Below are 24,612 nucleotides of genomic sequence, written 5' to 3'. Positions count from 1 at the left end.
AGAATGCTTGTGAAGTAGCAGCTAAAGTGGCAGTGTTTCTTCTGAAATTCTCAGGCAGTCAGACTGTCTTAGGCAAATCTTGATAAAATAGCCCTTATCCAGGTTTTTATCTAAGGAATCCCAAGAAGACTGGAGAATGGAGAGACAGTCAAGGATTATGTCAGAAAAAGATGAGTATCAGTTTCAACATCAGGGAGCGGTGGAGCTGCTTGTCTTCAATTTTTTGCTCATCCTTACCATTTTGACAATCTGGTTATTTAAAAATCATCGATTCCGCTTCTTGCATGAAACTGGAGGAGCAATGGTGTATGGTGAGTGCATAAATTGGGAGATTGATGTGAAACTTGTTGCTTGAGCGTAATTAGAGACTTGTGCTCAGATAGCAAAGTACCGAAACTGGAGAAAATGTGCTGATTGAAATGTCATTAGCTTGATGAAAGGTGCTGCAGCTTAATGATTGCTAATCTCTTTCCAGACAAGCCGCCGAAATTTGCCATGTCACGAGAGCAAATGTCATAGTCATGTTCTCACACGGCACATAATGCAAGTCTGTTGACAGATGCGGGTCCATTGTCATGTGGGGAATCGAGGGCGAGCTGTTTGTTTTTGTAATGATGTTGGGAAGTGATGGCTCTGCAGTCACAAAGAGCAGCCTTCTCTCACTGGCTGCGCTGATGAACATTACAAAGTTCTAGAAAAAACATCACTTCAAAATGTCTGGAGTAAATCCTCTTATATCAACTAATTTCAAAAAGAAAACTTGCAGAAACTAACCCCACCCCTCTTATGAGAATATAGTGTCCAAGTCCTTTTTATTTATATGAACAACGTTTAATTTTCTTGTAATAAAAAGTTTTAAATAAACGAGTTTCTTTATGCGGTACTTTTTACTTCTTAGCCTGATTTCAGATGTTCTAATTTATAATTATCTTTGCTAGTGTTATTTGTTATGTATCTTTCATTTATTTATTGGAGGCCAAGGTGTGGAAAAATATTTAACACCTACAGTATTGCTCTTTCTGGGCAACTTACCATATTATTCCTTTCAGAAAGTTTAATAAAGTCCAACAGAGATTATCTAGTCTGTACTCTCATCTTTTAAAGTAAAATGAAAGACAACAGTTTTTATTAATAAACTGGTGTTACTGATGAAATAGTTGACTTCACTGCTCTTATCTCAGCCTGATAATGGATAGGAAGTTTGAATACAATGGCAACAGGCAAGGCATTGCTATAATTTATAGCAATTTTGGAAATCCTGAAACCCTTTCCTAAGCCTGAGATTCAGGGTACAAGATCAATGCACATTATATAAGCTAATCTTGTGATGTCCTGATATTAACAGTGTATAGTCATGATTTGAGAACATAAGGAATCCTAAGCCTTAAGTGGATCCCACTGTGAGATACTTGAGCTATAAGGTGGAAGTTTCAGGCTCAGGAGGCTGATATGCTGATCCATTCAGAGCACAGAGTTAAATTCCTTGGTATTGAGGGTCTTTTAAAAATTTTTTGCTGTATTGTTTTATTTATTTTTTAAAATTTAGTCTCACTATGTTGCCCAGGCTGGTCTCCAACTCCTGGCCTAAAGAGATCCTCTGACCTTGGCTTCCCAAAATGCTGGCATTATGGGCATGAGCCACCATTCCCAGCCAGTATTGAGGGTCTTAGTGGATTCAAGAAAACTCTCATTTAAGAGAAAAAAGTCACAATCAGGTGGGAGAGAAATAGCAAACAAAAAGGAAATGATGCCATCAGATATGAAGCCCTAGGTTCCTGTCATTTGCCTATCTCCATCGTGAACAGAATTTTTCTCTTGACTTGACTAATAAGTAATCTGCAAGGATGTGGAATAGAATCTGAGACACCAGAAACAATGTAATTCTTGATATCATATTAAAGGGACATATGTGCTTTAGCAAAACTACCCAGATTTAATAGATTGGCAACTTTTATTAGAGGGAAAGATTTCTTCACGTCCCTGAATTTGATTGAACTATGACTCGTGTACCAAGTTCAATGGTGGGGATATTATTTTTGTAAAAGTTTTGATAACCTACTAAAATTCAGACATATTTTGCATTCACAATACAAACAGTAACTCTTATTTCTGAACCTGAAAAATTCCAGATTACCTTTAATCGTGAAAAACTCTCTGAAATATTTTTAAATTGTGCTTGAAATCATAAAATAATAGTTCATTGACCACTGCTGTTGAGGTAGCATTTCTCTAAATTGCTGTTCTTAAGGCAGATAAGGCTTAAAGTTTATGAGTGGAATTAAGTTGGGTTCTCTGATTCCTATTCTTCTTTCATGAGTTTTTAAATGTAAAAGTTATTGAAAGCAACTTCTGAACCAGTGCAATGTAAAAGGATTATAAAAATTATGAAGCTATGTATATGTGTATGTATTCTATTACTAGAAATTTTGAGTATCTTTCAGTTATCTTGAACTACATAAATCAATGAAAAGACATATTTTAGTGATGTTTAACTTTTTCTTGGCATAGAATCGTAATTGTTAGGATGTCACAGAATTTTAGAGGTTACCTTCTCTGTCCCCTTTATTTTACAGAGAAACAAGCTGAATCCCGGAGAAGTGAAGGGACTTTCCAAAACTGAATAGCCACTCATGGCTGGTCCATGTGCCTTCACTCCTCTGTGTGTCTTACTAAGGTTCACGTTCACCTGAAAGAACTCTCCCTATGTTTTCTGAAAGTACTCCATATGGGTGGCATTCATGACTTGTCACATTTCTTCTTCAGGGATGTCCTAAGTGTTATATCTTAAATGCTTATTAGGAACTTTCTGTCAGTAATGTAATAAAATAGTCTGAAACTACACCAGAAGAAGACGATGGGATACTCTAGTAAACACTTTTAATGATAGGGGAAAGGAGATGCCAAGTGAATTAATTGTCCAACAGTTATAAATGAACTTGGAATTCATAGATGGGGAAGGAGCCTCAAAGATCATAAATCCAGCATTCTCATTTTGCAGACAAAGAAATGAAGACAGACAGATGAAAGTCACGTAGTTAGCTGTTGAGGTGGGATTCAACCTCCATCTCTTTACTAAGAGATGCTAAGATATTTAAAAATAAGTAAATTATTGCAAAAATTTTCCTGGAGAAAGGATGTGTCTCTGGGATTTGGATGCATCCTCATATGGTTAAGCTTTCAGGATTAGCCAGATTCTCTTTTCCAGGAGGTCTAAAAGAGTGAATTTTCAGCATCCCACACTGTACAAATTCCCTTTTCCGTTAGAGGATTAAACTCATAGCTTTTGCAAGAACAGGGGGCATGCTGATAAGCTGATAACCAATGGGGAAGAAAAGAAACAAAACTATGTTTAAAACTTAAGCTTTTTGAGCTATGACTGTGCTACTTCACTCCAGCCTTCACTTGAGCCTAGGTGACAGAGTAAGACCCTGTCGAAAGAAAGAAAGAGAGAAAGAAAGAAAGAAGGAAGGAAAGGAAAGGAAAGGAAGAAAAGAAAAGAAGAAAGGATGTAAAAACTTTTAAAATTTCTTATTCTTAAGGATGTGAACATTTGAGAGTAGACTGTGACAGTCATCTCCATGCTACACACACATATGCTTGTTATGCTTGTAATGAAACATGGTGTAAGATTTAGTGGACCTGCATGTAATGCTTATCAATGAATTTGGCTAGCAACTCCCCTACTCCACCGAGTACTACTCTTGCTCTATTTGTATAATGTATCACTTGTCCTGTATCGAGAGTGATAAATGTTTTTCCCCAGCATCAAATTTCCTATAATACTTCAGCCTATTCTGCCATCTGCATTTCTGCCAGTATTCCTTTGACATGTGTCAAATGTTCTTTAGAAGACTCAATAGATGTTCAGTCTATTTTATCAATGTCCCTGAGAGTCCAATTTAAAAATTCTAGATACCAGGGGCTTAGAAAGTGAGCAGTTTAAAAAATGCAGAGAAAAGTTATCAAGCAGAATGTTTAATGTTCTTTTATATTTATTGTTAGAAATAATTTTCAAGTTGTTAACCTTAAAATATCATATGAAGAGTTGTAGAGACCAAGAAAAATTGTGTGGCATTTGGCTAGACTCTGTGTCAATCAGAGATACATATGGTACTCCAAATAGTATAAATAATCCATTATATAAAAAATATTTTTTCTTGTTATTAAGAGTCATAGGAAGCTTATAAAAAATTAGTGGCAGCTTTATAACTATATTTTTGCTTCACCAGGAACAGTAATGGGTAATCTATTATGATATTCGATGGTTCTCATTTCAAAATTGAAGGATTAGAATCCATAACTAGTTTAAAATATAAGCCATAATGATATTCATTTACATTGGACTGAAAGCATAAATGACAATTAGTGGTTAAAATATTGATTGACAGCAGCTGGTGCACTTAGTACCGCTCACTTAGGGCCTGTATCCCCTGTTCAGTGCTCTTAAAAGAAATTTGCTCCTTGCTCACTGATAGCATTAAGAATTCCATTATATATCACTGGGGGCTGCCATACTTTACAGGACATTTATAATCCTGTGCATTTGAGGTCTGGGATCTGAGCTTAGGGACGGAGCAATTTAAACCTCTTAGATTTCTGCCTTTGATTTCCTAGCCTTCCCATAGAAGTTAGTCTCTGAATTCATGTAAAAACTGTGGCCACTGTTTAGTGGGCAAATAACAAATTTCAAGGCACAAAATTTACATTTTGAATTCATTAAACTATTCCATATTGAAGCGTTTTCTGATTCTTTAGGAATGTGCTTAACAGTTAAATAGGATCAATTTAATTCACTCAACAGCAAGTTTTTCAAGATTTAAAGAAAATACAATTACATAGTGAATCATCAAGGTTTGAAAAATTATCTTCTCTGAAAAATCTTCTGCAGGCATTAATTTCTTCCTAGCACTCCCTGCAGGTTCCTCAGGATTAAATTGGTTGTTGGACATGTGTGGCTACACCGTCCTGATCCATTTTACCCTCTTCCAGGACAGTCCAGCCTCCCTGACGCCAGGCCTATGGGAGATGCTTCCTGCTATTTCACCCCCTTCCCGCTGGCTGAAGGTCCTTCCAAGCCTCTACTTATTTCACTGTGGCATGTTTTATAGAGAAAACATTGATGTACTACCCTGGAGATTTAAGTTTCTTAATCTTGATGATTTTTTTTTTTTCAGTAGCTAGATGCATTATCTTGGGCAAATGATGTACATCTGGCCTTAGTTTTCTCATCTGTAAAATGGGGAAGAAAGGAACAGATATCATACATTTCCCTTCCACCTGCAAAAGTCCTTCAAAATTCAGGCCAAGACTGAGTTCAACCATCAGGCATCTTTCCACCACTGCAGCCCAAACCAGAAGCTTTCCTTCCAGAACATGGCAGTCTATAATGATACCCAGTCCTTTCTCTCAGACGGGATTTTAGTGAGTGTTATTTCAGCACTGTTAGTACTTCCTGCTTCTGCTCTGATTTTGCAAGGAGTGCTCAGTAAATTCTGTTGAGTTCCTGTCAGAAAGGTGAGGAGAACAAGTTAAACCACCAGAATAGTGAGGACTGGCTACGTATTCCACAGTTTGCAGATGCATTTTTTATGAAAACAAGAGTAGCTCTGGTTTAATTTGAAGGGCTCTGCAGGAAAGGTAATCAGGATTAGGAGCCCAGCATACCAAACTTCTTCTCCCTTTTGGTGTAAAAAACTTGATTTTTAAGGAACTTCAGAGATTTGTGCAATGTTTTCCTTGTGTTAATACATTTGCCAGAGAAAGGTAAAATAATGGAAGAATGAAAGGCATACTGCAGTCTGTATGTTTATTTATTTGTTTGTTTGTTTATTTATTTATTTATTTATTTATTTTGAGACGGAGTCTCACTCTGTCGCCCAGACTGGAGTGCAGTGGCACGATCTCGGCTCACTGCCAGCTCCGCCTCCCAGGTTCAAGCCATTCTCCTGCCTCAGCCTCCTGAATAGCTGCGACTACAGGCGCCTGCCACCACGCCCGGCTAATTTTTTGTATTTTTAGTAGAGATGGGGTTTCACCGTGTTAGCCAGGATGGTCTCGATCTCCTGACCTCATGATTCGCCTGCTTTGGGCTCCCAAAGTGCTGGGATTACAGGAGTGAGCCACGGTGCCTGGCCTGCACTCTGCATGTTTTTAAAAGTTGATTTTAAGAAAATAGCCAGGTCAGGTGCTGTGGCTCACTCCTGTAATCCCAGCACTTTGGGAGACTGAGGCGAGTGGACCACCTGAGGTCAGGAGTTCGAGAGCAGCCTGACCAACATGGTGAAACTCTGTCTCTACCAAAAAATACAAAAATTAACCAGGCATGGTGGCGGGCGCCTATAATCTGAGCTACTTGGGAGGCTGAGGCAGGAGAACTGCTTGAACTCAGGATGCGGAGGTTGCAGTGAGCTGAGCTTGCACCATTGCACTCCAACCTAGGTGACAGAGGAAGACTCTGTATCAAAAACAAATAAATAAATAATAGCCTCTATATTTTGAATAAACTAAATAAATGAATAAACTCTATATTCTGAATCTCAAAGAAGCTATAGATGAAACTGTACTGTGAACTACTGTGGTGCCTCAAAGGTTTCCCCCCTTAGTGTTTGAAAGGCTAATGAATGTGCATATCAAGAAAATAGATTTATGATTCAAATTATTTATGTAGATATTGTAGACAATCTAAATTGAATTAATGTTATATAGTTAACGAGGTGGGGATATGGAGAGCTGATGTTTACTAAACATCTAAAATAGATGTTTGTTAAACATCTATTATGTCAAAAAGTTGATATACGAAAATAAAAATAGCTAACACAAATAGCATTCCTGATATAAACTATGCTGTTATAAGCACTTTACGTATATTAACTCATTTAATCCTCACAACAACCATTTTTTAGGTAGGAAAACTGAGGTACTAAAACATTAAGTAACTTGCCCAAAGTTGCACATCTACTGAATGCCAGGGCTAGGTCTCAAACTTTAGCAGTTTGGCTTCATGTGGTCATCTGCTATCTAAAACGTGGGTGTGTTTGTGTGTGTGTGTGTAGGAGGGAGTGTTATCGTTTTCATGTTACAAATGAGGAAACCAACACTGAGAGACAGAAAGTAACTTGCTGATAATCAACAGGGCTGTACTTCAAATTCAGAACATATAACCTCTGTTCCTTCACCTCTATCGCTTATGTAGTCCTAGAATAATTGCTGTTTTTTAATTAACTGCTCTGTCCCAGATGATGATACCTTAGGAGGTTTACAGAAGAGAGATAGAGATTGAGATATGTAACTATATACATTATCACTAATCCTCACAACAACCATGCTGAACAGGCAAGATCATCTTTAGTTTGCATATAAGGAAACAGAAACTCAGAAAACTTACAACTTAACCAACTCTGCCCAGAATAGTTGGCAAGAACATTCTTTTGAAAGCGAGCACTCTCAAATTCTGGCTGCAGTCGTTCTCTCGTCCAAGTCTGCTCTTGATGTGTCACTGTCCCATGAAGTCAGGGTAGGGAATGATTCAGGGCAAAAGTAGTTAAGTTTCTCCTCTACCTGGAAGCCTCAGAAGTGTTCCACTGTCTATAGCGAAAAGCCCACTGTGGGAAACAGAATGGGAGCAATACTGTGAAAATACATCCATATTAAGTAGCTGGAGTTGAAATATTCCAAGCCTACCTGGAAACATTGTCCCAGCTTGAGGGATAGTCATGTTGCAAGTTCATGTTGTTTCTGGTTTTAAATGCCTATGGTTGAAACAACGGGTGGGACAGGTACTATAAATAGTTTGAGAAGGGACTGTGAATGTATATGAATCATGCAAAACAGGCTTTCATCATATGTTAGTTAAACTGAATTTAATTTTTGGAAGAGACTGAAGGTAGAACCATTAACTATGCTTCTGGGTTTTCCAAGCTCTGAAACCTGTGTGCATGAGCCCAAGATGATATGAATTTTGATAGAATTTCAGGACTGTGAGGACTCATGTTGGTAGGAACTGTTGTCTCATAGGACAATGCTTCTCAGTGTGTTTCCTGTCCAGCACCATCAGCACCACCGGAGAACTTGTTAGAAATGCAAATATGTCGTTCCCAGCCCAGATGTAGGGAATCAGAAACTCCGGGGTGGGATCCAGCAAACTGTGTTTTAATAAACTTTCCAGGAGGTTCTGATGCAGTGAAGTTTGAGAACTACTTTGCTAGGAAAATAAAATTGAAATGTTGTTCCTAGTTTCATTTCCTGTTTTCTCTTATTTCTTTCTTATCCCTTTACTCTCCTATGGTGAAAGGGGGAGGGTCGGAAGACCATCTCCCTTTACTAAAGCGTCTTTGTTTCACTGTCTACAACACTTTGTAATGTCTCCACCTCTGGTTTGAGAAAAAAATAAACTGTGTTGTATAAACATTACAAGTAAGAAATCATTTGTTTATTCAGTATACATCTAGTTAGACATCTCTGTCTCTACGTTTCTTCTGTCAACTTCCTAAGATGATTGCAAGGAAGGGTGTTAGCTATATATAAGCTGATGGCTGAGATAGGTTCTAAAGAAAAGTTATCTATTATACTGTTAGAAATCCCGGAGTTTTGTGAAGTGTGTACATTGTGTATATGTGTATGTGTGTGTTTGTATGTACTTGCATGTGTGTTGTGTCTATGTATGTGCATGTGTGTGTACATGTGTGTTATATATGTGTGCATGCATGTGCTTGTGTGTGTGTGTGTTGTTTGTTGTGAATCAAGGATGGATTGTGGACATTAGACACCCCACTCTGATGGAGGATCTGATGGTTGGAACTTTCTGGCAGTTTTCATGTGACTCTATCCTGTGAGGAGAGGGAAACTTTGAACAAGGCATCACAAGGTGAATCAGCTTCATGGACTACTTTCTACTTTGGAATTTAATAAGGTTCTCTTAATTGGCAGGTGCCCCAGATCTGTTCTGAAATCATTCTGGGACTCTTCACCAAAACAAATTGATGGTGAGCTAGCACAGAGCAATAAATTGTGACTTTTTAGTAAGACCTATACTTTCCTTAGTTTTTTGAATTTAAAAAGTTGGTGGGAGAACAGAGAAAGAACAAACTCCCTCACCAAAAACAGAAGGCATTATATGTTGTTACTTTTTGTTCCATCCCTGACTAATCTCAGAGCAAAACTAAATTGCTAAAAAGGAAAACATTAGGAAATGCGTTTAGGTATATGAAGTTCAAAACCATATTATCTCTCTAAATTCGTATTCTAAAAGACTTTTCTAAAATGGGAAGGGATAAACATCAAATAAAAAGTTAAAAATTTTGTAGATGCAGTTAAAATATGATCTTTGTGAATACTATCTTACAGTTAAATGTTGATCACTGATTTTGTTTCCTTAGATTATTTTTCAGATTATTTCCTTCTTCTTTATGCTCACATTTGAATTCCTAGTTCATAATTTTTTAATCTGAGTGACTGAAATAATAATGTCACAGATTCCTTGCCTTAAAGTCTTGCATTGTACAAAGTTCTAACGATGGTAAAGAACATTCCTCCTTGAGCGTTATTCCTTTCATCTTGAAATTCCTCCACTCAGATGTTCTAAATTGTCCCTTATGTAAATATAAACTAAATATAATGTTAACTTCCTCTCGGTGTCTTCTCTGTCCCTCAATTCTCTTTTCTCTCTTCAAATAATTATCTCTAAATGCTGTTTCCTCTGCTCTAAAACAGAGCAAATCTGCCTCCCTACAAGAAACTCACTCGGTTTTTCCTCAAGACCACCTTGCTGACCACCTCTCCCTCCTAAACACTTGGCAGTCCTCTGTTGTGCCAAGGCCCTTTGCCTGCACTGCCCTAAGTGCCCATCCCAAACTGCTTGATATGCATCATTGACACTGGGCTCCTTGATTTCTGTATACCTCTCCCTAAAATGTCATACCCTCTTCTCTAATTGGTGAACTCTTACACATCCTTGAGAACCTCTTCTATTAAGTTTTTCCAATACTGTAGTGGGTGGGGTTAGTTGGTCTTTTCTTTAGGGTCCGTTAAAACTTTGTACATTGCTTTGTGAGAGGAAAACCAATGGCTTTTCTATCTGTTAAGATGCATTCAGTTTCAAGTAACAGAAACCCTGAGAGAAACAGAATTAAGCAATAAAGACATTTATTATCTGCCATAACTGGAAGTCCAGAGAAAAGTAGTCTTCAAAGCTATTTGATTCAGCACCTACTTTTGTCATCAAAAACCCAGTTTCTTTCCTTTTTTCTGTTTTTCTACCTTCAGTGCTGACTTCAACATCAGGCTGGCAGTGAAGTGGCTACGGCAGTGCCTGGTGTCCTAACCGGGCCCAGTAATATACTGGAAAAGAAGAGAGTTCATCTCTTCTGTGTCTCTATTGTAGGATGTGAAACCCTTTCTAAGAAGCTCCCTAGCAAATTCCCTTCACTTCTTATTGACAGGAATAGGGTCACATACCCATTCCAGAACCAGTTATCAGCAGGGAGAGTGAGAACATCCCTGGAGCAGGAGTGAGTTCAACTTCCCCTAAGCATATGGCTATGTGTGGAGGGGTGGACAGCAAATAAACCAGGGCTTTGTGGGATAAACAAGGATAGACATTGGGCTGGCAATCAATAGGACCTGATACACTTACCAGGCTGAAATATGATGTTATATAATATTACATAGTTTAAGGTTATATCTTCTTATTTTAGGGAATTGGCAATGCCTCATTAATCTAGATTATTCTTGGTAGCCACTCAATGCAGTGAGAGCAAAAGAACTGCAAAACTCAGTTCCCCTACAATCTTCACGTGTTAACTACATTTGCTTTAGACTCCTAAATTCTTCCAACATCGTGTAGCACTTAAATATAGACCTTTGTAACAGTCTAATTAGGCACATGTATATAGTTGTGCTTGCTGCATTGTGCAACTCTAGGGAAGCCCAACTCCTATAGGAATGGAGTCTAAAGCGATCTGGCCAGAGTTGTGCCAAGCAGCAGGGAACTCTGTGATGGTGTCTGGACACAATTATAGTGCTGAACACAGCCAAAGAGATTAAAATCCCCTTAAAACACTTTTGCGTTTTAAAAAACATTCTGAAATCTACTTTGAGCTTTTTAAAAAATAAGTCCCTATCTTTTATTTCTCTAAGAAAAGCCACTTTAAGAAAATGCTTCAGCATCATGTAGAATGACCATCAATAAGATGCAAGGAAAATTGGTTATGAAATGCAGACTTCATATAAAAAAATTAGTAAATACTTTTTATACCTTATTCTTACTGGAAATTAGGATGGCAGGATTTGGCAGAAGGGAAGGGGCTGGTAGGTTAACATAAGGACAAAATCATATTTTATTCATTTTTATAATAACTCCTACAAGCTCTAGAGCAATGCCTTGGGTGTCTGCAGCCTGAACAGGTAATAAGAGAATAATAGAGTAAGGGACTGGTGTTTTTCTCTTATTTTCAATGTGGATAATAAAATGAGAGTCAGTTCAGGAAGATAAGTCTCATCTTTCTAATGTTTCTTGGTTTGAGTGCTCCTGAGGCTGTTTCCTCCTTCTGTCCCCTCTCTTCTTTCTTCTCTCACAAACATCATGCTATCAACTGTATGCCATGCATGTGCTATATAAGAGTTATGTTGAACACTCTGCAAGGACAGGGACATCACAGCTTTTGGTGTGATGTTCCTTCTTTGTGACACTCAAAATGTTGGTAACTGACTGACTACATAAACTTGGAGGATCCTTTTCTTCTTGACTCCAGGGGAGCTTGTGGACTTGGAGAAAGTTGGGCTACAATTCTGCCCAAAGTGCTTGGCTTTTCTAGAGAAAAAAAGATAAAGAATAGCACAGTGCCTCTACCTTAAACAGTCTCATTGTCTAGTTGGGGAGAAAAAGCCAAGATCTGTAAAGCGGCACTGAATAATATGTCTTTATAAAGCTGGCCTCTAAAGTGTGTGGTTCAAACAATAAATGCTGTCAGAATGCAAAGATGAAGGGCCTCAATGAGCACAGACTTTATCGGGGTTCTGGTGCTCACAGGTGGGACTTAAGAGGGACATTTTAGGATAGTGAGTGCTTTAGGAATGAAGTCTATTGTCCATGCTTTCTGTGGGACTTGTATGCTGTGGAGAGAAGTCAGGGTTCATGAAAGCACAGGTGCACCCTGCTGTCACCCTAGGTATCCAGACGCCCAGACTTGAAGGAGCACAGGATGCATCTAGACTAGAGTTCCTTCCTAGAGAAGGAGATGCCACCAACTGGCCAGGGGACAGATCTCAGAGAAGTGTCGTGTATGTGGGACCCGCGACCTGGGACCAGGGCTGTTTGCACATGGACTGGGTGGGTATCCCTTTGCAGGGGCAGGCTGGCTTCTTTTCTCCTCCAGCAAGAAGGGGCCTGCTTTCATGGTTTACCAACAAGAGTGGTGCTTGTGTACTGTTCATAAGCCATAGCAGCCAATCTCCTCTTTTCTTCTTCTGCGAACAAATGATTTCTGCTTTCTTAATCTTGTATCTTTGTGTGGTATAAAAACAACCCACTCTCATGAACATTTTCTTTCTACTAGCAGTCCTACTTTATCTGTCACCTACTCATATACAATATTGTGTCAGTGTACATTAATTCAACACTCCATATTTCTGTCAGCATATGGCAAAACACTGAGTAGATGTTTCGCTATAAAAAGCATTATGAGGCTCTATGGGTAAGTAGCCTCTGACAAATAAGGATTTTCCAGCTGCCGCTACTGCAGCAAGGGTGCACAAATGAGTGCATGGGTTTTTTAACCAGATGTGCTAGGAGGCTGAGATCTTCCCACTGGCTCTTAACATCTGGCAAGACGTTGTTTCTTCTCAACCCTTGAGGTCTGGGGAAAAGGAGGGCTGAAGGCTTTTGGCAAGTGTGTTAATTTGGGTCCTCCAAGAAGCAGATGCTGGAAAGAGATTCATTGTACAAAAGATTTTCATTCCTTTAGAGAATGTGGGGAGTGAGCATGAGGATGCCAGGACAGACGTCAGGTTTTGAGGCAGACCCAATCCTGTGAAGCGAGGAAAGGAAGGAAAGCTGGGTAGGAAATCTTTAGGCTGTGGTGCAATTCTAAGAAGAGTTTGGCAAGATTAATGATGGGTCCCTGAGCCATGGTTGCCCTTCAGAGGAGTCCCCATCTCCCTGCCTTAGTATCTCTGCTGTGTTCACTCGTCAGCTGGGAGTCTGACCTCAGTGTGAAAGTGGTGATGGATTCCAGAGCACAGAAGCTGAGACCACTGGCCAATTGCCTCCTCAGAGTGGGAGATCTATCCGAGAGGTACGTTTTCATGAATATTACATCTGTTCACCTCCGCCACAACGGTGGCAAGCAGCTTCCTCCGTTCACTTCAATGTGCTTCTTCTCGAAGGATGAGGCCAGAGCTGGTGCAGAGGGATAGTCAGGGCCATTTAGGTTTGGAGGTCTTGCATGAATTTAACCACTCTAGGTACCAGGCAGTCACTATTATGGCAAAGACTTGCTTTCTCTGCTTGGGAAGTAGTAGTGGACACTTCATGTTTATTTCTTGTTGTTTCATTGAAAGCATTTTGTAAAACAGAAAACAAATGGCTCACCCACTGGCAATTTCAAATGACATTAATATGGGTTCTTTCCATTTAGGCCCCATGCGGATAGTATCTTGCACTTCCCTTCTTTGTAGAAGTAGAAAGAGCAGTAATGGTGTCATTTGTGGTACTCGCTGAACAACTTTTAGGAATTAAATCCTTTCTAGGCAAAATGTGTTGAAAAAGTGATGTTCTTATGCAAGCACCCTAAGCCATATAGAGTGTAGATGATCTATCTTCCCTTCTTGCTCCTGACTAGTTTTATTGTCGTCACTCAACACTGAGCATTGAAGGTTTTCTACTGTGCTGTGGTGGATCAAGCACTCAGTGAGGGTTACATATCTATCACTTATTTTCTCTTGCTCCCAGAGGTTAGGATACAATTTTTCTAATTACTCTAGAGGAGTCAGCCAAACACTGAAGCAGGAATAATAAAATAAAAATAATCTTGAAAGAAATCTGTTTGCATTCTCATCTCTCACTGATTAGTTCTCAACATTGTTGCCAAAGTGTTGGTGGTTACATGAAAGTCTGATTGTTTTACTCCCCCTGCCTAAAATCTTTCAGTAGTTCTCCATTACCATTGGGTTAAAAGTCAGCAGGAGAGAGGAGCCTCTTTATGACCTGGCGCTGCCTACGGTCTAGGTCTAGAGTCTCTCTCTGTCTCTCTTTCTCGCTGTTCTTTTTACATCACTAGTGACTCCCTAAATGTACCAGATTTCTTACGCCTTTCTGTATATATGCATTGTGTTTGTAAGGTTATCACTAGTGATTTCTTACACAGTACCCCAACATTTTTCCACTGGTAAGAACCAGCCAGATGCAAGACAATCAGGAAGCATAGCCCGTGGCTGAACAACCACTTGCCAATAGCAACTCTGCACACAGGGAGAGCATAGATCCTGGTCTACACACAGGGAGAGCACAGATACTGGTCTACACACAGGGAGAGGATCCCAGTGAACTCTCAGCTGTCTCTGCTCTTATGTGCTGGTACCCACACGTGCAAACTGGATCCCTACTCATTCCGATTCAGCTCATCTGGACAAATCTGTGCAACCTTTTAAGATTCGTCTCAAGCTTTGCATAATTCAAAGGGCTTCAGAGTACCTCCTGTCTATACTCATGTATCACAGAGTGCTTCCCAGCGGTCATAGCACATGTCATGTTGTATTATAATTCTTTGCTCATGAATCTTCACTTATACAAACGAGCTCCTGTAAGACTGGGCCTGTATTCTTATTTTATACCTATAAATGTCTGGTACACAATATGCACCCCAAAAATGTTTTACTGAAGAAATAAAAGGTTATTAAATGACTAGATTCATAAGAGAGGTAAAATCTCCAAAATTAGATGTTTTAAAGAGTGAACTCTGGATCATTCATCCCAAAACACATACATCAGTCCTAATTTTAAATTGACAGAGTTTAGGCTTCTGATGTTTCTTTGTTGCTTGTTAATAAATCCACATTTAAAAAGCCCACAGTTATCAGATTGCCATGAGCATCTTACCAGAGTTTAAAAACTTAAAAGTCAAGGACTGTCACTCAGGTTGAATTGTTTATGAAAAGGAATGTGGTATCACTAGAATGCATTTGGCTACAAGTAACCAGAAACTTGATTCAATTAGAATCAAGAAATTAGAGAATGTATTATATCACACAGCAAGAAGTTTAGAGTTAGGATAGCTCTAGGGCAGGCTGCTTGATCTAGTGGCTCTGTGATGTCCTTCAACACCTAGGCTCTGTCTTCTGCCAGTGTCTTAGTCCTACCCTCCTCAGTATATTGGCTACATTCTTGGACTGGATCTACTTATGGTCACAGATACCTGCCAGCAGAAAAAAAAAAAAAAAAAAGAACTATATTGCCTTGGTCATGTCCTGAGAGACAGAACAAGAACACCTCTCCCCCCAACCATGGGGTATGACATAATAAAGTCTGATGGGGATAACTGAGATTTGTGCTGGTCTGTGGACCAGAAACACTCCCAGGGGAATTCCATCTCCTAACTGATTAGATGACTCAGTGTCTACCACAGAGCAAAGGTTTTCTTGAAGGATTTGGATGGATAGAGGTGTTGGAGGATAGAGGATTTGGAAGGAGTTAGGTGTCTTTTCTCTCCAAAATTGGTAGGTCCACTAGGAAGAAAAAAAATGGGAAGATATGCTGGGTATTCAAGCAATAGTCCACTACAAATGTTTTAACACTATATTATGTTGAACTGGTACCCATGCAAAAGTGAACACTTTTCTAAACCAGGCAATAAGCCAACACTTTCTCCTGTCACTTCTGAAGGTTCCAAATCATGTAGGTTTCCAATACTGGCATTTTAGATTGCCTTCCTCCAGTACCATTATTTATTCTTTTTTTTTTTTTTTTTTTTTTTTAGGCCTCATAATGGGACTAATTTTACGATATGCTACAGCACCAACTGATATAGAAAGTGGAACTGTCTATGACTGTGTAAAACTAACTTTCAGTCCATCAACTCTGCTGGTTAATATCACTGACCAAGTTTATGAATATAAATACAAAAGAGAAATAAGTCAACACAACATCAGTCCTCATCAAGGCAATGCTATACTTGAAAAGGTAAGGATCCTGTTGGTATTATATTTTTGTTTTACAGTATAAATAATTGCATCATATTTGAGCCTTTATACTTTATATATAATGCATTCACACACACATATATGCCTATTTTAACACCACTCTATTGGAGACATTAATTGACTAAGGAGTCAAACCCTGAGTTAAACTCTTATTACAAGCTGAGTTGTCTGTATTTTTTTTCCTAGAGGTTAGGAAAGAAAGGTTTTCTTTTTTTCTTTTTCTGCAAGCCACAGTTATATTTGGTTAGAAGAAAATAACATTCATCAACTCTGCCTTTCCTGATATTTGACTCAAGTTTTCACACATGTGTTTTAAGCACCGTTGTACATATTGCTAGCTGAATGTGCAGTTCAAATCTTTCTTAAGCCAAAAGGAAAATGGAGTAGAAATAAAAATATTTTCACTCACAAACCTTGAAACCTAGGATGACTGGCTTTTGGCTACCAACACAAAACACTGGCCACTTGGCTATTTATAAATACACTGACATGCAGTCAGTCTCAAGAAATCATGACTCTATCAGTTTGGTTAGGGAATCTTAGGTAGAAAAAATTGTGAAATGATTCATCTTTTAAAAATAGTTTCATAATTGCAAATTTGTGAACTGCTTCAGTTACTGGAAGGAAAACTTTCTTCTGCTCTCAGGAATCTGGGTCAGAAATCAGATGAGGTTACCTTTTGTGGTGCCGTGTACACCCTGGATCAGTCCTTGGAATAAGTGAATTTCTGTTTAACAAGTGTGTACTAGGAACCAGGATCTCACATCATTTATTTGAGATTTTTTTTCAGATCGGAGCTGAGAATTTTCTGACATTATGGAAGTCTATTGTTTCACTTTTATCCCATATGTACTTAGTTTTTATGTTCAAACACAACTTTTTTTTTTTTTTTTTTTTTCCATTTTAAGAGGTTTGGGGCAGAAGGGGAGGTACTTGGCCTGCCCTTTTTCTCAGTCAAGATGACTAATTTATAATAATTGTTTTCATATTATCTTCCACTAGCACATTTTTAGATTAACTTCCCCTGGTACTTGGTGAGGGCTCAGGAAAGTCAAACTAATTATAATATTAGCCTAAATCAGACTTTGCAAAGTAAAGTGAAGCACAAAAAAAGAAAATTATATAATGTATTTCTGAAATAAAGAGGAGCAACTTCTAGCTCTGCCACTGCTTTTGGATTATTTGTTTTGGATTATCTCTCCCATGTGTTTCTGTTTATATAATCATAAAAATTATCTCTTTTAAAATAAATATTTTTTAAACTTGTTAGCAACATAGGATTTAAATTAAAATACATTCTTGAGTTTTACCTTTGGTTAGTACCTGGACAGAAATCATTTCTCTCCTCACTCTCCCACACATTTTTATCTGCATTTCTATACAGCACTATTTCTTCAAACAGGTTGACATCTCTCCTTCCACCAAATGCTGATAATTATCCTTGTTGCTGTAGCAATTATGTTCTTGAACAGGACTGCCAATAAATGTCTGATCAGAAATTTTGTTCTTGAATTATTGACATATTTATTCCTTCATCAGCATCCAGAGCCAAATGTTTGCTTTTGAAAAATTAAGGCAAGAGATGGAGAAAATGTCTAAGTTGCTGGAGCCCTCTTGGTGTTTTCAGTGAGTGGATTATGAGCTCTGCAAGTTCGGTACATAAAATGTTTACTTGACCTTGAGTGGCTCAAGTAGTTTCTAGAAGAACTTGTCAGTCCTGGCATCTGGAGATGGGAATAGGTGACTCAGCAACCTGACTAAGTCCTCCTCTCATTGCTGGTATAGAAAGGGGCATCTACTGGCATACTTACTATATTACATGACTTTAAGGGATTTCGTTTATAAATATCTGGAGTGTGTCACAATGCGCATTTGTTGCTTATGTGCCAATGCTGGGGGACGCTAGTTAATCTGCAAAACTGAACAACCCATAGCCTGTCTTCCTTACTGAGAATTCTCTTTTGGGAGGCTTATAAGGAGGGAACATTGAGTAATGGTTAAACAAAATTAGGGTTAGACAGATCTTCCATCCCCCTTCTGTGAGTTTCTTAAGCTTCCAAATCCCCAACTTTCTTATTTGTGAAGTGAGGAGCTTAAAACCTATTCTGCAGGATTGTTTTAATGTTTAAATGAGGTGATGTATAATAAAGTGCCTGGCTAATGTGGGGCCTTTACATTGTACCATCGTTACTACCAATACTACTACTGCCACTGCACTACCACTGCCAGTGTCACTGCCACTTCCACTACCTCCGAAAATAATGCTACCATTGCTACTATTAAATAATGTTTGAATGCTTAATATATGCCAGGAATTAATAAAATGTGTATTTATTTTATTAACTCATTTAACATTCATTTGGGGAGATAAAACCAATATATAATGGATATTTCTATATAATTCAGTCCTAAATTGTATCACATGAATTATGAGGACTGTGAAACTTTACAGATTCGTTGTTGTAGATACTTGAGCTTATTACATAGGCTTCTTGGGGAGATGGCACTTGAGAAGGGCTTTGGGTAGACAGTAGGGATTGAACTCAGAAAGGCCGTCAGGGCAGGGTGCATTGGAAGGTGAGACAGCAGTAAGTGAGTATCCAGGTAAGAATTGAAGAGGGCTTCATGAAAAGCCTGGATGCTTTGGATCAACAGAGCCTGCTTGATCTGTAGGAACAGTGTGAAGAGAAGAGCCTAAGATTCCAGGATTTTAAGCCTGGATGAAAGAATATGAGGTTCGAGGGTAAAAGTTTGGGGAGGAAAGACTTGAGGAAGGGGTGGGTGAAAATGCCCTGGATCTGCACATACATATCCCCTAATTTAGAGCAAGAAAGAGACCCGATCTCATTAAATTGAACCTCATCATTTTATAGATGGGCAAAACAAGAAATTAAGCACTAAAATCAATTTAAGTCAGTGGTTCCCAAACTGTCTGCACTTTGGAATCATTGGGAAGCTTCAAAACATACTAATGACTGTGTTCTGCCTCTGGGCTTGTCATTTGGCTGATTTAGGGAGTATCAAGAGTTTGGGAATTTTTAGAAGATCACCAAGGTGATGCTAATGGGCAAATGAGTTAGGGATTTAAGTCCTACTTCGAGTTCAGGTGAAATGGTGAGGAGGAAGATGCTGCTTTTGTTCTTCTTTACTTCACATCCACTGATGCAGATGTACCAGCTCCTTTTATTTTGTTCACTCAGCACAACAAGAACTTTTTTGCTTCAGGACCTCTGTACCTGTCTTTCCTTTTACCTAAAATGGCCTCATTTCTACCCTTTGAATATCAGCCACCTTCACATTCCTAGAGTTTTGGCTTGAAATACCATCTCTTCAGAGAGGGCTTGCCCCTACCATTTTCTCACACTGTATCCTCCCTCCCTTCTCTCTCTCTCTCTCTCTCTCTCTCTCTCTCTCTCTCTGTGTGTGTGTGTGTGTGTGTGTGTGTGTGTGTGTGTGTGTGGGTATGTGTTGGCGGGAGGAGTCAGTGCATGCCTGTCTCTTTCTCTCTTATTTCATAGTATTTGACACCATCTGAAATTATACATGTATTTGCTTACTTTTTGTTTATTAGCATTCTTACATTGCTTATTGTCCACTAGACTGTAAACTTCACAAAGGCAGGAACCATACCTCTTTTACTGACCAATGTATCCCCAAAGCCTGTCCTGGTGCCCCATGCCTAATAACTGCTAAACAGTGATGAATAAATAATTGAATGAGTCTGAGATCTTGGCAGAGCATATATGGCTAGAGAAATACACAGCATTTGGAAATTATCATTCTTGGAGTTGGTAGAACTGTAGTGTCCTGGATGCTTAATGTTTGTAGACACCTGACACATTCTTTAAGCTTAGCTGTGCATATGTGGAAAATACATTAATGTCTAGAGAAAATACATGGTGAGTTCAGGGTCCCACTACTGGTTAGAGCAGAGATAGAACTTGGACTATACTACTTAATTCTGAGTCCTAAGTAAATAATTGTACCCCACACTACTGGACAGGCTCTCTGAGAGGCCACATGGACAGAAAAGGGCAGGGCACCTGGGGCTGAGACCTAGGGTGTCTCACCGTTAGACAGGTGGAAGGAGATGACCAGTGCTGGGAAGAGTGCAGGGAAGTCAGAGTTGAGGAAGAGGTCCAGCTCAGCAGAGTCACAGAAGTCATTAGTGTGGCCCCACTGGGTCCTTTTCCTTTGTGATGTATTTTAAAGGGAGTATTTGGCCTTTGTTTCTAAAAGTTACATGATTTGAAAATGGGTTTTACTCTTAGAAAAAATGTAGTTTAGTGTCTTGGATGAAATTTCTGACTTCAGAATTTGGAGAGGCTGGAATGAATTCTTATGCTGTGTAATCACCTCTTAGAAGGTTTTATAAGAGCGTGCGTATTTCTGGGATGGTTAGGCATTGATGTGCTTAGAGACGGAACTGGTTTGATGGCTCTGTGAGTTCCTTCCAATAAGAAGGTATAAAACTGGAAATATACGAGAGCTGTTGGCATTTATATAAACAGCAATGCACTGTGATTTTATGCCATGTTTAAACATATAAAAATTTCAGGAAACACCATATGCCAAACTTGTTGTGTTCATGCTCAACATAGATAAAAATGTAGAAAAGAAAAATATTTTCACTTAAAGATTGGTGAAAACAGTATTCTTCTATATGTCATGAGCAGCTGATGAATTCAAAACAACCTTCTAAGAGGATAAAACTAGACCATGTTGCTCTGTATCTATTCAGCCAATGTTTCTAACCCCATTTGTCAAATTGTTCTGTGTATACAAGATACCTGCAACTGGTTGTAGTCCTTTAGGGCCTATATCCTATTACATGATAGTTTTGCAAGCATTAATTCGTTATGTAATATTTAGGAATACCAAAATGTCTACCAAATATTTCTGAATGTTATGTCAATAGGAAGTTCAAAACCTGCTTTTGAAGAGAAGATGATAAAATAACTTTCTCTCCCATACTTTCACTCATTTATTCTTTCAACACACATGAACCGAGTTCTATCAAATTCAATTCTGAAATAAGATGTGGTCTCAAGGAGTTTAGTAGTAAATCAGAGAAAAACATAGCATATGAATAAATGAATGAGTAACACTAAAGGCAGGTATCAAAAAAGTGGGACAAGAACCACAGGTACCCAGAACAGGACAATATGGTCTCTTATTAGGGGTAAGAGGAAAGACTTCAAAGAAGGGCAGTTGATTGACTCTGGTGATAGGGGTATGTGTGGTGTGGGGGGGTGGGGATGGGGAGGCATTCCATGCAGAAGGAAAAGCATGTTGTGGTTGTGGGAAAAGAGGTAGACAGTATTCCAGGGGAAAAAAAAAAAGCATTTCCAATTTCTTGAAGTGTAGAAGACCAGTGAAACCTAGGACCGAAAATGAAGGCAGACCTTGATTTGGAAGCCCCTGAATGACAGGTTGAGTAATGCCCTCTCTATTTGTAGTCAGAGGAACAGTGTAACGTTGACAAAAGCAAAGGGACAGTGTGCCTGCTGTGTACAGGGTAGAGAGTGAAAGCAAAGAGACAGGTGAAGCCTAGACTTGGATGGTAACCAAGAGGTAGATGCAAGAAAAACAAGGAAGGAAGGTTGTGAAGGGCTTGGCCCAACTAGTCAGCAGAAGAGGAAAAACAGCTTCCTCTGCTACCCTGGTCATGTGGGTTCACAGAAGGGTGGTGAGGCAAAAATGTGGAAGTTAAAAGTTAGAAGAAGGATTTTATTTGATTTGTTGGAGAAAATCACAAATCACAAATATGGTGGTTTTTTTTTTTTTTTTTTTTTAATTTTAAAGACGAGTCTTGCTCTGTCACCCAGGCTGCAGTACAGTGGCACGATCCCAGTTCACTGCAACCTCTGCCTCCTAGGTTCCAGCAATTCTCGTGCCCTAGCCTCCCAAGTACCTGGGACTATAGGTGTGTGCCACAACACCCAGCTACTTTTTGTATTCTTAGTAGAGATGGGGTTTCACAATGTTGGCCAGGCTGGTCTCCAACTCCTGACCTCCAGTGATCTGCCTGCCTCGGCCTCCCAAAGTGCTGGGATTATAGGTGTGAGCCACAGTGTCTGGCCACAAGTATGGTTTTAAACTGGAATGAATGAATCGATCTATTTCATCATTAATTTATTCATCATTGATTTAGCATGTTAGGTGTTTATAATACTCAGTTGGAAAGGTCAGTGGGCCATTTGGCTGGAAAGGTCTTGCAGATGCAGTAAATTATCAAAAAGTTGTCAACACAGTTAAATTTACGCTTCCTATCACTCATAAATAAGTTGACTGTAATGTAAAAAGTCAAAGGAAACCACCCAGCGAAAATTTTGCCAAGTCTTCACTTCCTGTGTGAAAAGTAGACACTATCGCTTGGTGAAGGAAGTTATTTTGAAGTAAGTTACACTGCCGAGCAATCTGTTCTTTCTATTCTTTCAATAAAGAAAATTGTCAAGCTGCAAATAGGTCATCAGAGCTCATTTCAATTGTGTTGATAATACTACATATTTTAGAGATATTTTAATGAAGCCCTTATAGAAACAGCTAACCATAAGACTTTTAAAGTAATTTTGTTTCTGAAGCATTAAATGAATAGATTAATTTGTTTTAGCTTTAAATAAATAAATCAAAGTCCTTTTTTTCTCACTAACTTTTCCTGATGGTGATTTTGATTTTTCATCATTCAGTTTTAATTCTTATATATTTATTTGTAAACTACATTTGCATTTTCTAGTCTTTTCCTTTACTTGAGCTTCAATAAGGCCAGGGGCAAACCTCTTCCTGTAACAGGAATAGCTTGAGCAGAGAGAGTCACTGGGCCAAGAGATAAATATGTACGCTTAACACTAAGACACTCTTGGGGAGGATAAAGAAAGGACTGAAAAGAAATTTTTTAAAAAACTTTTCTAGGCACACTGAGAGAAAACAAGCTTCATGATGATAAATCAGCATTGGGGGTTTGGAGAAGCATTTGTAGGATACTATCAATTATTCTTCCTTTCCACAGAGAATGGGGCGAGAATGGGGCTTCATGATTTGTGTTTCTCTATCATGACGTGTCTTGGCTCTTACCATGTGAGATGGTTCCAGAGAATGTCAAGTCTGGCAGTAAATGGGAGGCTATTTGGGCGGATGTAGCTCCTTTCATCCTAAACCTTATTTAAGAGATTTGCTGTTAATAAACAAACTAAAAATTTATTTGCTTTAGCTGTTTTCTTCCACTTTCATTCAACTTTTTTGGCAAAAAGTTGGCCTGTGAGATGACCTCAGAAATGTATTTAAAGACTCTAAACATTCCACTTGATTTTGATTTAGTCATTGAACAACACAGATTTTCTTCATTCCTTTAGTCATTCAAAAAATATTTATTTATTGAGCACTTGCCATTTGCCAGGCATTGGTTTTAGGTGTTGCAAGTATGGCAGTGAACAAAACAAGGTCCCTGTACTCATGGGGTTTAGCTTCCTGGAGGGGGATAGACAAAGGAAGTTCAGCACAAGCATTTGTAATCCAGAGCTAAGTGGAGGCAAGTGCTATGAAGAGAAGTTAGCAAAATTAGAAGGTTCGGAGCAAAGGGTCTTCAGATACGTCCTGTGGAGAAGGCCTCACTGAGGTGAAGTCGGAGCTGAGACCTAATGAGGTGGGGACTATGCCATGCAGAAATCTGGAAGAAGGGAATTTCAAAGCAGAAGACAAAACTAAGTAACAGTAAGTGCCTGCTGCTTTCTGAAAGGCAGTTTTTTGTTTGTTTGTTTTCGTTTTTGTTTTTGTTTCCTGCCAGCTCTTTGCCATTTTATTCATGAATATTCCAAGATCATTTTTTATACATAAAAGGTTTTAGAAAAAAAAATATTTTTTGTAGTAGAGAAGGGCAGAGAAGAAGAGAGCGATCAACCTGGCATAGGGATTGGAAATCTAGAAACACAAGGATGCTCTGCTCCGAGGGGCATGAGGTGCCATGAGGTACCATGGCCACTTTTGAAAGCTTGCCTTCGGAATGCACCATGCAAATACTAACTTCCAAACTTTTGATTATGCACTCCACCAGTAAAATGCCTTTGAGCATATGTACCGATATGCCTTTTTATTTACAAGTTGGATGTAAGTACTACTGTATCAATATACTCTATACATTATAAAGCAAATATCAAACTAGAATTTTTTAAAAGGAAGAAATAAAATGAAATATAAACAGAAGTTACAGTATGTCCTTTGCACACCAAAATCATCCTTTCCATTCTCTAGAATATGGACACCTCATTTTAGAGACCGATATAATATCTTATATTTTGTTAAAATTTTATTTTTATTGTAACTATTAAATATTTTTGATAACTATCTTTAAAAATTCCACTCTTTTCTGAAATCTTTTTTAACTTTTAATTTTTATTTTAAAGTTTTGTTTTAAATTTTTATTTT

The 24,612-nt window shown here is 38.6% G+C and overlaps 1 protein-coding gene across 1 annotated transcript in view; it reads left to right on the top strand.

Moving 5' to 3' along the window:
* SLC9A9 (solute carrier family 9 member A9) overlaps positions 1–24,612 on the top strand; it is a 605,167-nt gene continuing 580,555 nt past the window's right edge. The window contains exons 1-2 of the mRNA XM_001111715.5: positions 1–311; positions 15,969–16,171. Coding sequence (XP_001111715.2) covers positions 137–311; positions 15,969–16,171 — 378 coding nt within the window. The 5' untranslated portion in view covers positions 1–136. The remainder of the gene's footprint in view (positions 312–15,968; positions 16,172–24,612) is intronic.

Source organism: Macaca mulatta, chromosome 2 (genome assembly GCF_049350105.2).
Source record: "Macaca mulatta isolate MMU2019108-1 chromosome 2, T2T-MMU8v2.0, whole genome shotgun sequence".
Classification (NCBI taxonomy): Eukaryota; Metazoa; Chordata; class Mammalia; order Primates; family Cercopithecidae; genus Macaca; species Macaca mulatta.
The sequence above is the reverse complement of the archived record's forward strand: the minus strand, read 5'-3'. Positions and strand labels throughout refer to the sequence as shown.